This window comes from Eschscholzia californica, unplaced genomic scaffold (genome assembly GCF_041429995.1).
Source record: "Eschscholzia californica isolate CP2 unplaced genomic scaffold, dmEscCali1.0.p SCAF_6, whole genome shotgun sequence".
Classification (NCBI taxonomy): domain Eukaryota; kingdom Viridiplantae; phylum Streptophyta; class Magnoliopsida; order Ranunculales; family Papaveraceae; genus Eschscholzia; species Eschscholzia californica.
Genome location: NW_028238483.1, coordinates 30,387,621 through 30,403,556, shown reverse-complemented (window position 1 = coordinate 30,403,556; position 15,936 = coordinate 30,387,621). Strand labels below are relative to the sequence as shown.

The window sequence follows — 15,936 nt, the reverse complement described above, 5'->3', positions numbered from 1 at the left end:
CTATATAAGTTACATGCACCATATTGACTTGACTAGTATACTAACATCATTCGTCTTCGTTTGATCAGTCTAGCCTTGACTGACTTGCAATTGACAATGACTACATTAATATGCCGTGTCGAGAAAATTTGTACTTGTACAAATTCCACGTAATAGACAAAATTTGAATATGGGGTTGAGAGCTCTCAAATCTCAATAAGTTTACATTGATCATTTCATTACTCTATCACCAATTCGTCTGTACAAATTTACGATTTTGTAAGTGCTAAGTGAGTAGTCCTATGTTGATTGAGCTCTTGACAACCGCGTACTTGAATCTTTGAGCGGTAAGTTAAGAATGATTTTGCTAGTTACTCACCATTCTTCTTTTGGCTTTCTAAATAGTTAATTTGTGGATTGTGGTACATAACGAAGAAAAACATGCTTAATTTTAGAGAAGCCCATCTGAATCAGATAGAGGCCTAAGGTTACCTAGTTACCTATACCTACAAATAGTAGTCGAGCCTAGTTTATATACTGTACCGTCTATCTTTGACCCTAATCTGTAAAAAGGGAACTGTTTAACTTATCTTACACAAAAATGATTGGGGGACTTCTTAAGCGTACTCCATGGCATACTCCATAGCTGAGTTGGTTAACAAGACAAGGGATATTTTGGTCTTTTCACAATCCAAAATACCATAATATCCCTTGTTCTATTTATTTTTCTGAAAATCGACTATGATCTACATTAGTCGTTACAAGACATTGATACATCATTTAAATGTGATAAGCACGATAACCGCCTAAGTTAAACCGATAATTAAAGAGGCCTAATGCCCGACAGAAAAGAACCTAAAGTCCGACAACATTCACTTTATTTAATGTCTAAATTACATGCGATAAATCTTGATGATAAACTGCTTCCATCGAGATTTGATCCCAAGACCTCGTGGGGCTTGGACTTAAGAAGGATGTCCTACCCTACACCAAAAAGTGGTGAAAATCCCTTGTTCTATTAGGGGAGTACACCATGGAGTATGCCCATGGAGTCCCCTATCAGCTTTGTATCTTACATATATAATGGTGACAGAAAGCCTCATATTTCATCTTTTTTTTTTTTTTTTGTTGAAACAAGCCTCATATTTCATCTAGTTTTTGGAAAAAGCTCAAGACAACAGGAGATGAGAAATGTTCATACCACTCAACATGTCGATGTAAGCAGTTTGGGGTTAGATGATGTACCTACTCTTACCTAAGTATCCTGAAAAATTGTATCATTAATTTGTCATACTCAAATGAGAAATTTGTTTCTCATGGGCCATGTGCATCTCAAATTCAATTTAATTCCAATGAAAAGATGGAATTGACAAGGTGGATAGGTTGCCTCGGAGCTAGGCAGCCCTCTTGAAATGGTAACGCCTATCTCCTTCCTAGCGTAACAAACTTTCCATAAGAAACGTTGAATAACGCCAACAATAATTAAGAGTTGCATTAGAAATTAAACTAGTTGAGTTCAAAACTAATTTCCCATTTTTATGTAATTGATTTGGTCTCAACTTAAACTAGCGTATGTGAAACTGAAAACATCTTGTCAGGATAAGTTTACTCGTCATGGGGGAATGATTAAAGGGGGCCAATATTCTCATGACTCAATTGTTACTTGTTGGTTCTGAAAATTTTTAATGATTCTGAAATTTATAAATGATGTGTTCAAATGAGAAAATTACTGTTCAGGAAGGTTCACAAAATTGTAATTAGGTATCTCTCATCCATTATAATGTGATTTTCTTTGACTAACAACAATAAATCAACAAAAAGTACCAATACTGGAAATAGCTTTCAAAAAAAATAATAATACTGGAAATAAATTCGATCTCTCAGTGTTTTTATTTCCTTTTCTAGAGAGGTATTTGAGAATGATTATCAGGGAACTTAAAGTCCACATTTCATCTACTGGGGATAAATACCTGGGCACCAATCTTTTTATTGATCGTAACAAAAAACAAGCCTTCAATTCTCTGGTCACACAAATCAAAAATAAGCTTGCCAAATGGCAAACTCATCTCCTCTCTCAAGCTGGCCGCTCGGTAGTCATCTCTACCATTGTAGCGGCGGTTCCCCGATACCAGATGCAGTGCTTTGCTCTTCCTAAAGGCATAAGCAACAGCATCGAGTCCATTCAAAGGACTTTTTGGTGGGGAAAATCCAAAACTTTTCACACAATCAATTGGAACTCGATCTGCAAACCTCGCAAATTTGGAGGTCTTGGGCTTCGTCTGCCTCTTCTCGATAATCAAGCTTTTCTCCACAAACTAAACTGGAGGATTATCAACAACCCGAAGGCTCTTTGGGTCCAAGTGCTTAAAGGGAAGTATTTTCACAACTCAAATAAGCCAAAGCCACCCAAGAACCATCATTCATGGCCGTGGAAATCTATAGCTCAACTCTATGATCAATGTGAGAATCTGATATTTTGGAACATCAACAAAGGAGAGAAAATCAATATATGGACGGACTACTGGATACCAACCCATCCACCTCCTATAACGAATGATAGAGGATGCTCTTTGAACTGGGTTTCTCAACTTATTACCAATGGTAACTGGAATCTTAACGTGATTAATATGTTTTTTAATGATGACATTTGCAGGGCGATTCTTAGCATTAATCTCAATCCAAATGAAGAGGATAAAGCCATTTGGACATTGACAAAATCAGGTAATTTCACGCTTAAATCCATGTACAATTATTTACGTAACAATTCAATATTTAACACTTATGATCAAATGGACTGGTTTTTTATCTGGAATATGAACACTATCCCTAGGATCAAACTATTTCTCTGGAAATGTTGTACGAATAGTTTACCAGTCAGAAATAAGATTGGCAAGTTCATTGGTAATAACTACTCCTGTATTTACTGTAATGAGGAAGAGACTATTGATCATGTGATGCTGCATTGCACTTTTGCGAAGGCAGTCTGGTTTTATTATAATGTTAGAACAGATCAAATTGAGACCATTATACAATGGATTCCACTCTGGAAGTCCCTAGATGAAGATACTATTAATTTGTACGCTAAAATTCTTTGGTTACTATGGAAGACTAGATGTGAGAACTGTTTCACAACGAACACTCAGAATCCAGCTCAAACGATTGAAAGGATTAACAACACCTCTACTACCCCTCTCAAATCAGTTCAGGGTATCACAACTAAGAGTAAGGATGTTACGGATATTCAAACATGGAAACCTCCGAAGGCACCTTATATTAAAATTAATGTTGATGCCTCTTTTATGAACCTCTCAGAACAAGCAGGAATTGGTTATATTATGCGTGATGCAGATGCCAAAATTCTTATGGCAGTAGCAGATACTGTACGAGGACAGAATGCGGAAGAATGTGAATGCTTAGCAATATTACATGGGCTTCTAGGAGCAAGACAAAAACAAATTGAATACGTGCATCTAGAAAGTGATAATCAGTCAATTATCCAAGCTATCAATGGTGATGAAGGTAAAACTCAATGGCAATCCCAAGATATTATCCTACAGATCAAGAACATTAAGGACATATTTGCGGGAATTACTTTCACCTATGTTTCTAGAAATGGTAATGGTTATGCGGACGCTTTAGCTAAATGGGGTCGTACTCATGGGTATAAGAATATTTGGAGTGATGTATCCTCTTTCTTTTCTGAATTTTAGTTGGCTTGTATTTGACGCTTTTGTTTAATGAAATTTCCCTTCATCAAAAAAAAAAGAGAGGTATTTGAGAAGATAAATGATTTTTTTTTTATGAGATAGAAGATAAATGATTTGAGCATATTACTTTATTCTTCTCTTTATCCCTCTTCAAAAAAATCCTTCTCTCTTTTCTACTCACACCATTTCTGGAACCCATGACAATATGACATACTTGGAAATATGTTGGCATTACAAGGCGTTGTTGATACATCAAGGTTGTGATAACCACGGTAGCTTCCAAATCAAACAAGAACTGACCTAAAACCCATCTAAATTGTAGCATAAAGCCCAGTTAACTATGGCCTAAAGGCCAACTAACTATGGCCTAAAGTCCATCTATATTATTTATGCCCTAATGACCCCAAGTTCAATAATCCAGAAATTCCACCTTCTTTGGAGATCGAACCTGGGACCTCCAGGGACCTTTGGAGTATATGTCAACACTTTAACCACTCGGGCAACCAAGTGCTGACTATAATAGGTTTTCTTAGAGAATCACTTTACAGCGGGAATCCACCACCATCTCACCCAATTTAATGTGTAGAATATAGATATCTCTTAATAGGATACATTACATAAGACGGATTGAAAATATGAGACCCGGCGGTCAAAGATAAAGTGCAGAAATAATATACGTGTGTAACACGTGTATGTACGTGACGGATCGAGAAGACGAGATCCGACGATCCAGAAGAATTCAGAATATTGAAGATATATTGAAGATATGTGAAGATTTAGTTTCTTATATTCAGGATGAAATACCTAAGCCCTAGTTCGATCACCTGACCAGCAGGCACAATGTACATCGATCTCTGCCTAGTTAATAAGGGCGTTCACCTATATAGATTCACCGAGGATAATAACTGCAAATAGCAAATGCAGCACCACTCCCACATCTAACACTAGCCCACCCTAAATGAACATATTCTCTCCATACAACTTGTGTATAATGCCCACATCCGTCTCCTTTACAAGTATTTGTTTCATAGTCATAGTTAGACTTTTTCATCTTCCCACATACCAACAGCATCTCTGCAACAGAGAGAGCCCACTACCGCAAGACAAGTTCTCGCCATAAGGTCCACCAGAGTGAACCAGTTCACAGTTTCCACCCGATCTTTGGTATGCATAGTTTTGGGCATACACGGCTACCATATCGTTCCATACCATTGGGCCAACATCGACCTCCGCACGAGCTACGTTGTGAGGAGCTAGATATTCTTCAAGATGTGAGTATGGGTAGTAGTAGTAGGCTTGAGAGAGTTTAATGAAAAAGGGTAAGGTTAAGATTGCATCCATCATGAGAAAAGATAATTGAAGGTTAGTAGAGTGAGAATAAATATTCATTTTCATTTGATTGTGTTGAGCTATTGAAAATAGGGTGCGGTTAAAGGCCCCAGACAAAGTTGTTGTAGGCCCCCGGATCAAGCACAAATGATATAAAGTGTCTGTCGTTTGATTCTAATATGTTAAAAAGAAAACTGTTGAACGTACCTTAGATGTATAATGGTGACGAAAAACCTCATATTTTATCTAATTTTGTTTTTGACCCTTATACTAGGTTTTATTTTTATTTTTACTCCGGCTAGTTTGCCCGTTTAAAGTGGGGATCAACAACCATCTCACCATATCACCTCCAAGAGACAAATTAAAACACAAACTGAAGTATTATTTAGTTTCTCAAATTAAGGCATTTGTTGTGCATCAAATACTGAAGCCTTTGTTCACCAGACCCTACACGATACACATCGATCTAGCCCTAGTAATCAATATGGACGTTCACCTAGTATCCCTGGAGGATAATAATCGCAAATAACAAAAGTAGCACCACTATCACATCTAACACTAGCACAACCTAATTGTGTAGATCTTCTGCATACAACTGCTGTATAGTGCCTACATTCACCTCCTACACAAGTATCTGTGTCATAGTGAAAGTTAGGTTTCTCACTTATCCAGTAACCAACAGCATCTCCAGCAGGGAGAGGTCCACCATACCAAGACAAGTTCTCCCCATAAGTTCCATTAGATACAGAGTGCTCGAGTGGACAGTTTCCACCTGATCTTGTGTTTGCATAGTTCTGGGCATACGCAGCTACCGTATCGTTCCATACGATTGGGGCAACGCCGACCTCTGCACGTGCTGCATTGTGAGGAGCAAGATATTCTTCTGGATGTGGGTATAGGTTGCGGTCAGCTTGAGAGAGTTTCATGAAAATGGCAAAGGTTAAGATTGCAGCTATCATGGAATAAGAATTCATTCTCACTTGATTGTGTTGAGCTATTGAGAAGTTTTGGGTGAGTTTGATGGTAAAATGAGGTTCATGGTCGTATGTATTTATAGAGAAAAAAAACATACTAATGATTCCCTTTTATGACAATTTATTGTCATGTATTTATTATCTATTAATATTTTTGTCTGTATCTAATTTAATGGTAGGGGTAATTAGCCCTAATGACCAGCCAACTGGAGGTATGACTGAATTGTGTGACACTAGACTTGAAACTTTTTAGGTTGTTAGAGTGAAATTGTAGTGGAGAAAAGTTTGAGTAGAACAAAACTTGAGCTAAGAAGGGGTAAAGGGGTTGTTTTGTTTAAACCTCCCCCTTCTTCAAAATCGCCTGCAAAGGGTCCTCACTTTGTGCTCTACTATCAAAATTTTTTTGTTATAAAGATCTTATAATCGAGATAAAAACCAAAAGGAAAGTAGTTTAGTGACCAAATTAAGATTTAAATCATTTGGATTCCTAGTACTTTTAGTGTCTACCTACCATAAATATTTTGTACTCCCTCATTATAGGAATTTTCAAGAATAGCTTGGTTAATTCTCAAGGGAAATGGTTTCTAAAATCCATTTTGGGCCTCTTAGAAAAATGGTTTCTAAAATCCTTTTTTTACAAAAAAGATTTTGTTAGTTTTCAGTAGTATCTCGTGCAATGATATAACAAAAATGTTCTCTTATAAGTATCACTTTAAAGTGGGAATCCACCACCATCTTACCCTGTTTAATATGTCGAATATAGATCTCCCAAGAAAAATATCACCACCAAGAGACAAATTAAAACACATAATGAAGTATTATTTAGTTTCTCAATTAAGGCGTTCATTGTGGCTGAAATACCTAAGCCCTGGTTCACTAGAGCCAGCATGCACGATATACATCGTTCTCGGCCTAGTTAATAAGGGCGTTCACCTATATAGTTACCCGGAGGATAATAACTGCAAATAGCAAATGTAGCACCACTACCACATCTAACACTGGCACACCCTAACTGAACAGATTTTCTCCATACAACTTGTGTATAATGCCCACATCTGTCTCCTTTACAAGTATTTGTTTCATAGTCATAGTAAGATTTTTCATCTACCCACATACCAACAGCATCTGCAACAGAGAGAGGTCCACTACCCCAAGACAAGTTCTCACCATAAGGTCCACAAGAGTGAACGAGTTTACAGTTTCCACCTGATCTTTGGTACGCATAGTTTTGGGCATATGCAGCAACCGTATCATTCCATACCATTGGGCCAACACCGACCTCCACACGAGCTACATTGTGAGGAGCTAGATATTCTTCTGGATGTGGGTATGGGTGGTAGTAATTGGCTTGAGAGAGTTTTATGAAAATGGCTAAGGTTAAAATTGCAGCTATCTTGGAAAAAGATAGTTGAAGGTTATTAGAGAGAAAATATGAATTCATTCTCACTATTGTGTTGAGCTATTGAGAACTTTTGGATGAGTTTGATGGTGAAATGAGGTTCATGGTTGGATGTGTTTTATAGAGAGAAAAAAAAACATAAAATTGTAATGATTTGCTTTAATGACAATTTATTATATGTTCATTAGCTATTAATCTTTTTTGTCAGGGGCAATTAATTACCTTAGGACCAACCAATTGGAGCCAGGTGAGTTAATTGTGTGACACTAGCCTTGAAAATTTAAGATTATGGGAGTGAAAAGTTACTGTAGAAATGTTCGAATGGACCAACTATTAAACAGAGTTAGTAGGTTCCTTTTGAACCTTTCGCTTCTAAAAATCGCCCATGAAGGATTGCTCTATTCTACAGAGAAATAACGCTTTTTAAGAGACATGATTCCCGAGATAACAATAAAAATGGAGTAATTTAGTCACAAAAGTAAGATGTAAATTTTTATTTAGATTATTCCTAGCATTTTGTCTCTTTATCTTACCAAAAATATTTTATTATCTATTTCCATAAGTCTCAAGAATAGTTTGGTTAACTTCTTATGGCTTCTCTGAACTTTGTACAGATTTTTTTCGGCTTATGATATTTGTGGGCATGTTTTCACTATATGATCATTGATTTGTCATGCTTTTACTATTAATTCACATGCTTTAAGTGAAAAATCCGAAATGATCCTCTTGTTTTATGATAGATTTCTGCCTTGGCCCACTATGTTAAGTGAAATATGCAGAAAACCATCTTTTCCACTTCGAAAAAAAAACGAGATTATGAACAGAATATGTTTGACAGACAACCCTCTAAACAAGTAGCTTAAACATTATGATACGTTAATATTTCAACAAAAAGTAATCATATTATCAACTTGAAACGGGAGACAAACTTAAAAAAACAATGAGAAGAGTCAACTTTAACCACAATTGAAGGAGCTAATTTTTACCACAATCAATGGAGCTAATTTTTACCACAATCAGAGGAGAGCAATTTTTCATCTCAAGTATCTTGACCATTTCTAGAAAGTTGAGAGCAATTCACAATTTCAAACCCACCATTAGTTATTATCTCTCCTCCATAATTTCTGCCATTCTTCTCACAATCATGTCTAGAAGTTGATTCTAGAAGTTGAACATTTTCCTTAAATTTGATTAGTCCTCTGTTTATTGAGCTCTTGACAATGGAGTAATTAAATCTTTGAGTGATAAATTAAGAATAATTTTGGCTGCTTAATCAATATTCTTCTTCTGCCTTTCTAAATAGTCTAGTTGTGGTGCGTAAATGGGAAAAATATGTTTAGTTTTTTTGAAACCGTCAGAATCAGATAGAGGCCCAAAGCTACCCAACAAGTAGTAATCGAGCCTAGCTTATAGAAAGATACAAGGGGTCTCTCTTTTGATCCTAATATGTAAAAAGAAAACTGTTGAACGTATCTTAGACAGTTAGATGTATAATGGTGACGAAAAGCCTCATATTTTGATCTAGTTGTTGGAAAAGGCTTAAGAGAACAAGAGATGAGAAATGTCGACACCGACTCAACGTGGCGACGTAAGCAATTTGCGGTTAGATGGTGTAAGTACTACTACCTAAGGACTCGGAAAAATTGTATCATAAATTTGTCAAACTCAAATGAGAAATTTGTTTCTCATGGGCCATGTGCATCTCAATTTATTAAATTTACGTCTCAAGGGAGAAAATTGTATCATAAATTGGTCTCCACTTCAACCATGATTTGCCATTTGAACTTAACTGTAAGCATAATAGTAAAGATTTAGGGTGCTCTTCTTAGGATAAGTTTACTCATGGGAGAAAATTAAAGAAGTCAATCATCTTCCTTCTTTTGAGCCCGCTTCTGCTTAGTATGTCGTTTATATGCTTCTTAAGCCAGAGGCCAGTTTAATTGATCGTGGTTTTCTCATCACTCAATTGTTACTCCAACCTTTCCAATTTTTAATTATGTGCATGTTTAAAGGAGAAAAGTAGTGTTCAGAGAGGTTCACAAAATTGTAATAAGTATATCTCATCCATTATTATGAGATTTTCTTTTCGTAATCATGTAAAATCTTACTTGTCGGAGTAAGAAACAATAACTCATCCAAATTATACTGGAAATAACGATCTCTAGTGTTTTTTCCTTTTCTAGAGAGGTATTCGAGAAGATAAATGATTTGAGAATATTATTTCATTCTTCTTTTTCTCCTCGCATCAATTCTCCAACCCATGGAATACTTTGACATATGTTGTCTGGGGCATTTTATTCTGTTTAGCATCATTTATGGCAAACTAGTTTTTTGCCATTATACTAGGTTTTATTGAATGAGTTTTTTTCACTTTACCCTCTCAACCGTCAATACTAACTGATAATTGAGTTCAGGGACGATACCAGAAATTATAACCAAGGGGGGCCAAATGCACATAGAAATCTAGAGAACATCTGTTTTTTCTAGTTTTCTTACTTGGAATACATAACTTATTGCTATAAACGGTTTCCATTGATTCATCTCTATGATACAACGACATTAATATAAGGATTTTTACAAGGATGATCGCCCCGTTGTACAATCTCTAAATGTAAATCATTATAATGTATTAATTTAACAATAGATTATAAGAATTTTTACAATTTTAAGTAATTAATTAAATTACTAACATTTAATGGAATTTTCATGAGTAGTTCACTCTTAATCAATCCCCTAGAGATGAGCGGTTTTTTGATATGAACTTAACCAACCCACACACCCACTATCATTTAATCTATTTTAACACCATTGGCCCTCTAGGAATTAGTGGCTTCCCTTTATAAGCTTACCTATGTTGAGTTCAGGAGGGGTCATGGCCCCTCTTGGCCTCAACATAGAAACGTCCTTGATTGAGTTTACTCTTCTCAATAATTGTTAATTGAGTTTATCCCTTTGATTTATTGTATTTGCAAAATACTAAGGTCGTCTTTGGCGTGAAGCAATTGGAATCGTAAATCAAATAGTTTACAGACAAAGTAAGTCTTTACGAATCAAATTCTCGACTAAACCTATCACTAAAGTAAGGTATTACAGTTATTAAGCTCACATTGTCCGATAAATATTCTTGGTAGCTCGTCATATTCTTTTTCCACACATCAAACTTTGTCTTCGAGTCTTTAACAAAAGTAGTAAGTCTAAGAAGGTAAATTCAATTACCAATTACTGAGAGGTGTAAATTCAATTACTGATTAATATCGAAAGAGTAAACTCAAAAAACCTTTTTTGCCTATGGCGATTTTGTCAATTTTAAGTAGTATGTTGGGCAATGGTACAAGACAAATGCTTTCTTAGAAGGATCACTTTAAAGTGGGGTCTGTTAAGTTTGTGGTCAAAAAACTCAAAACCAATTAGAAATGAGTGAAGAGGACCTATACATTATATTCTTGATTGCTAGTTATCCCTCTCCCATGTGAGACTATTCTCACACGCCCCCTCACGTGTGGCGTGGTTAGCCTAGCACGTGTTCTTTTTTTGTTTTAGGTGTCGTGGAGCACGTGGGGCTTTTAAGCCTATCACGTGTGCCCTAGCTCGGATACCATGTTAAGTTTATGGGCATCCAACTCAAAATCAATTGACAACGAGTGGAGAGGGCATATACGTTATATTCTTGGTTGCTAGTTACCCCTTCTCCCATGTGAGACTATTCTCAGAGAGTCAACCACCATCTCACCCTTTTTTTGTTTTTTTTTTGTTGAACTACCATCTCACCCTATTTGATATTTAGAATGTAGAACTTAGCATGGAAAATATGACCACCAAGAGACAAATTAAAACACAAAATGAAGTATTATTTAGTTTCTCAATTAAGGCGTTCATTGTGGATGAAATACGTAAGCCCTGGTTCACTAGAGCCGGCACGATATACACCGATCTCGGCCTAGTTAATAAGGTTTTTCACCTAGTTTCCCTGGAGGATAATAATCGCAAATAACAAATGTAGCACCACTGCCACATCTAACACTAGCACACCCTAATTGATCAGATCTTCTGCATACAACTGCTGTATAGTGCCTACATTCACCTCCTACACAAGTATCTGTTTCATAGTCATAGTTAGGTTTCTCACCAACCCAAAGACCAACAGCATCTGTAGCAGAGAGAGGCCCACCACCCCAAGCCAAGTTCTCCCCATAAATCCCGCCACTAGAGTGAACGAGTGGACAGTTTCCACCTGATCTTTGGTACGCATAGTTTTGGGCATACGCGGCTAGCGTATAGTTCCATACCATTGGGCCAACCCCGACCTCCGCACGAGCTGCATTGTGAGGAGCTAGATATTCTCCCGGATGTGGGTGTGGGTAGTAGTAATGGGCTTGAGAGAGTTTCATGAAAATGGCTAAGGTTAAGGTTGCAGCTATCATGGAAGAAGATGATTGAAGGTTATTAGAGTGAGAATAAGTATTCATACTCACTTGATTGTGTTGAGCTATTGAGAATTTTTGGTGATTTTGATGGAAAATGAGGTTCATGGTTAGATGTATTTATAGAGAAAAAAAATTAATAAATAATTTAATTAAATTTAATAAATAATTGAATCAGATGACTTTTCTGCATTTATTTGTCATGTTTTTACTATTAACTCACATGTATTTTGACTAACTATATGATCAATATTTTTAAGGGAAAAAATCTGAAATGATCCTCTTGTTTTATGATAGATTTCTGCTTGGCCCACTAGTTTAAGTGAAATATGCAGAAAACAATATTTTTGACTTCGAATAAAATGTAATTATGAACAAATAGATAAACTAGAATTTTCATTTATACGTAGGAACTCAATCCAATACATTACATGGTTTGGATATTTTTGACTCATTTGAGTATAGCATGAGATTTACTGAAGTAAATTACAACATGAGACTTACAAAAGTAAAGTACAACATGAAGATACAACATTACAAAAACAAAATGAAAATACCCTAAAGGTCACAAAATGAAAAGATTCTAAAGATCACAAATGAGAAGACCGTAAAAGTCTTTAACTTTATTATACTTAATTATATGTGAGAAAGATGAACCAAGTAGAGGTTGTAGTTGAATAAAATGTTGCCCTCTTGATCTTATAAGTTGTTGTCCTCTCGACTTAATAGATGATGTCCAATATTCTTTTTGGTGCGCTTTCTTTGTATTATCTTCATCTATGTTCTAGGCAGATATGAATTGGAAGTTGTAAATGAACTAACAAAGACCAATATAAATAACGGAAATTTGAGAGATGTAGATCATCGAACACATAGCCTTCAACGATCAAAATCATATCTTGCATTTGAGATCTCCCTAGGCAATACCATGCTTGTGAAGATATGTTTGACAAACAACACTCAAAACGAGTAGCTTCAACATTACGATACGTTAATAGTTCCACAAAAAATAATTGTATTACCAACTTGAAACGGGGAGACAAACTTAAACAAAGAAGAGTCAACTTTAACCACAATTGAAGGAGCTAATTTTTCCCACAATCAATGGAGTTAAGTTTTACCACAATCAGAGGAGATCATTTTGCATCTCAAGTATCTTGACCATTTCTACAAAGTCGAGAACACTTCACAATTTCAAACCCACGATTAGTAAGTATCTCTCATCTATAATTTCTGCCATTCTTCTGACAATCATATCTAGAATAGGTTGATTTTAGTTATCTGGTTCCCCAGAATCTGGGCTAGACTCATAGAAATGGATCCCTTGAACCTCTCATAACCTAATTGCATTTAGAGCCCAGTGGGCCTGAGGACGTATGGTTAGCCCATCAGTTCACCCCAAGTTTGGGAGTTGAGCGCCCATAAAAAAAAGAAGTTTTAGCGACAATATTTAGATTGTGTAAGAGGAAGATTCTCTCAACAGCATCCGAACTTGTGATATCTTTGGTGGTGCGGTTTTTTTTATTAAGATTAGTGGTGTGGTTGTGGATAACTATTTTAAAATTAGTCAATAACGACCGTTATACATTAGAAAATGCTTTGATACCCAGTATGGATTCACCCTTTTATTGTAAAGAACCAAGACACTATTTTCTTGTTCTTTTTTTTTTTTTTTTTTTTGAAGTCAGACTATGATCAACGTTAGTCGTTACATCTGGCATTAATACATCTAAGATGTGATAAATTCAATAACTGGCTACTCAAAATGAAACAAGACCGGGCCTATAGCCCAACAAGACAATGGCCTAAAGCCCAACTACATTATTTATACTTTAATAATCTCAAATCAAATAACCAACCATTATACTTTATAGGAATAATAATTAATAACAACCATTATACTTTTAGGGAATGGGTTGTTAGCCAATGCAAGTCCACCCTTTTTTTTTTTTGTTGAAGGAGTCCACCCTTTTGTTTTGTGAAGAAGAGAAAGTCAATTTCTTGTTCTTTAAAACAAATCAAAAGACCAATGTTAATTTATACTTCTTCACTAGTCAATACCAACTACATTATACTTTACTAAATGCTATGTTACCCAATAGAAAGTGGGATACAAAGTACCCATTTGGGTTGTAACTAGGATTCTAGGAAAGACATAATTTTTTAGGAGATAAGCTAATTCATACTCAATAACAACCATTATACTTCCAAAATAAATGCTTTGTTACCCAATACAAATATACCCTTTTGTTTTCTTGGGGAGATCAATTTCTTAATATTTTGAAAACAAATCCAAAGTCTAATCTTAGTTGATACCTACTGCAAGAATAATTAATAACCAATCATTGTACTTTAGGAAATGCATTGTTACCCAATATAAAGTTGAAGTTCAAATTTTTTGCTTTGTTGAGAAGAAAGACATCCATTTCTTATTCTTTCCGGAATAAATGGAAAGACTTAATTGACCAAATATTTTAGAAGACTTGTATACAAAGATGAAAAATGTTACTTGACCGGAGGTTGCTTCCCTCCCGACCAAGAGTTGACGTAGTCGGCCACGTCCGGCCAAAAGGCAAGGGCGGTAATTTGATTTTTGCACTTTCTTTACAACAAAAAAAGAGGACGGTAATTTCTCATTACTTTGTCGAAATTAAGCTTTAGTCCCTCTTATTTCCAATCTACTCTCGTCATTCGAAAAAGAAAACAGAATCCAGGTCCACTTGTCAAGATTATATTTTGAAAAAACAAACCCTACCTAAAAAATTGCTCGCTTTTTGCCGGCACTTCTCCCCTCGGCAAAAACATAAGCTAGGATTTTTTCCTTCCGTTGAAATCATCTTCTCTTTGATTTCTTTGAATTTTCACATAACTTGCATAGTTGCAGTTCCAATCGAACTTATAACTGATTATCTCTAGTGTGATAATTTACTTGCTCATCAAAATTTTCTCTATATATTCTTATGGTGCGTTTGGTTGCAGGATTCATGAATCCACGGATTCATGAGTCCTTGGGATTCATGATTCCACGGATTCATGAATCCAAATGGTTTCTTTTGGTTTGTTTGGTAACCAATAAGAATTCTAGGATTTTTGATTCCTTCATTTAAAATCCTTTGGTTTGTTTGTCTATTATACTTGGATTCTTATAAAATAAGATTTTAATTAAAATAATATCCTTCAAATTTATGAATAATATCCCAAAAACAAAATCTCATCCAAATATTGTCTTTAGGTAACTGAAATTTCATGAAACCTATTTTCTCCGGTAACTGAAATTTCATGAAACCTATTTTTTTCACGAAAATTTCAAAAATAGTAATTTCTTTCTACAAAATAATTATTTTAAAATATTATTTTTTTTAAATCATTATTTTTTTTTAAATCATTATTTTTTTCGCAAATTATTATTTTTTTCAAAATCATCATTTTTTCAAAAAACATTATTTTTTGCAAAAATCATTATTTTTTACAAAAATCACTATTTTTTAAAAACATTCTTTTTTCAAAAAAAAAATTATTCCTTCTACAAAATAATTATTTTTCAAAAATAATGATTTTTGAAAAAAATAGTGATTTTTGAAAAAAATAATGATTTTTGGGAAAAAAACGATTTTTGGAAAAAAAAAAAAGTGATTTTGAAAAAAAATGATTTTTGATAAAAATAATGATTTTTGAAAAAAATAATGGTTTTTTTACAAAAATAATGGATTTTTTAGAAAAATAATGATTTTTGGAAAAAATAATGATTTTTAAAAAAAATAATGATTTTTGGAAAAAATAATAATTTTTGAAAAAAGTAATGATTTTTGAAAAGAATAATGATTTTCATTATTTTGTAAAAGGGAAATAAATTTTTGTTGATTTTAAGTTTGAAATTTAGGTTTATTAATCCAAAATCCTAGCAAATCCTAAGGGGTAGGGTGAGATTTTGGTCCAATACAAATTTTGGAATTAGGAATCCTTAGGATTCAACAGTCCTAGGATTCTTGGTAGCCAAACAGACCAAGGATTCATGATTCCTACCAAATCCCACTTTTGATAGGAATCCTACTTAGGAATCCTGCAACCAAACACACCATTAGTTTATTCTTACTGTTATCTTCTTCTACAATGGTTCTTATTGTTGT

At 34.8% G+C, this 15,936-nt stretch overlaps 1 protein-coding gene and 3 pseudogenes across 1 annotated transcript; all 4 read right to left on the bottom strand.

The window, feature by feature from the left end:
* Nucleotides 1-4,575: 4,575 nt before the first annotated feature.
* LOC147533426 (pathogenesis-related protein 1 pseudogene) lies at nucleotides 4,576-5,027 on the bottom strand (annotated as a pseudogene).
* A 349-nt stretch (nucleotides 5,028-5,376) lies between these two features.
* On the bottom strand, nucleotides 5,377-6,034 carry LOC147533425 (basic form of pathogenesis-related protein 1-like). The gene has a single exon (XM_086649456.1). The coding sequence runs from the start codon at nucleotides 5,987-5,989 to the stop codon at nucleotides 5,495-5,497; it is 495 nt and encodes a 164-aa protein (XP_086505582.1). The 5' UTR covers nucleotides 5,990-6,034; the 3' UTR covers nucleotides 5,377-5,494.
* Nucleotides 6,035-6,905: 871 nt separating this feature from the next.
* LOC147533424 (pathogenesis-related protein 1 pseudogene) lies at nucleotides 6,906-7,430 on the bottom strand (annotated as a pseudogene).
* Nucleotides 7,431-11,220: 3,790 nt separating this feature from the next.
* On the bottom strand, nucleotides 11,221-11,885 carry LOC147533423 (pathogenesis-related protein 1 pseudogene; annotated as a pseudogene).
* Between the last annotated feature and the right edge of the window lie 4,051 nt (nucleotides 11,886-15,936).

Excerpts from the sequence above, each read along its gene's own strand:
- LOC147533425 (XM_086649456.1), bottom strand. The coding sequence starts at position 5,989 with ATGAATTCTTATTCCATGATAGCTGCAATCTTAACCTTTGCCATTTTC.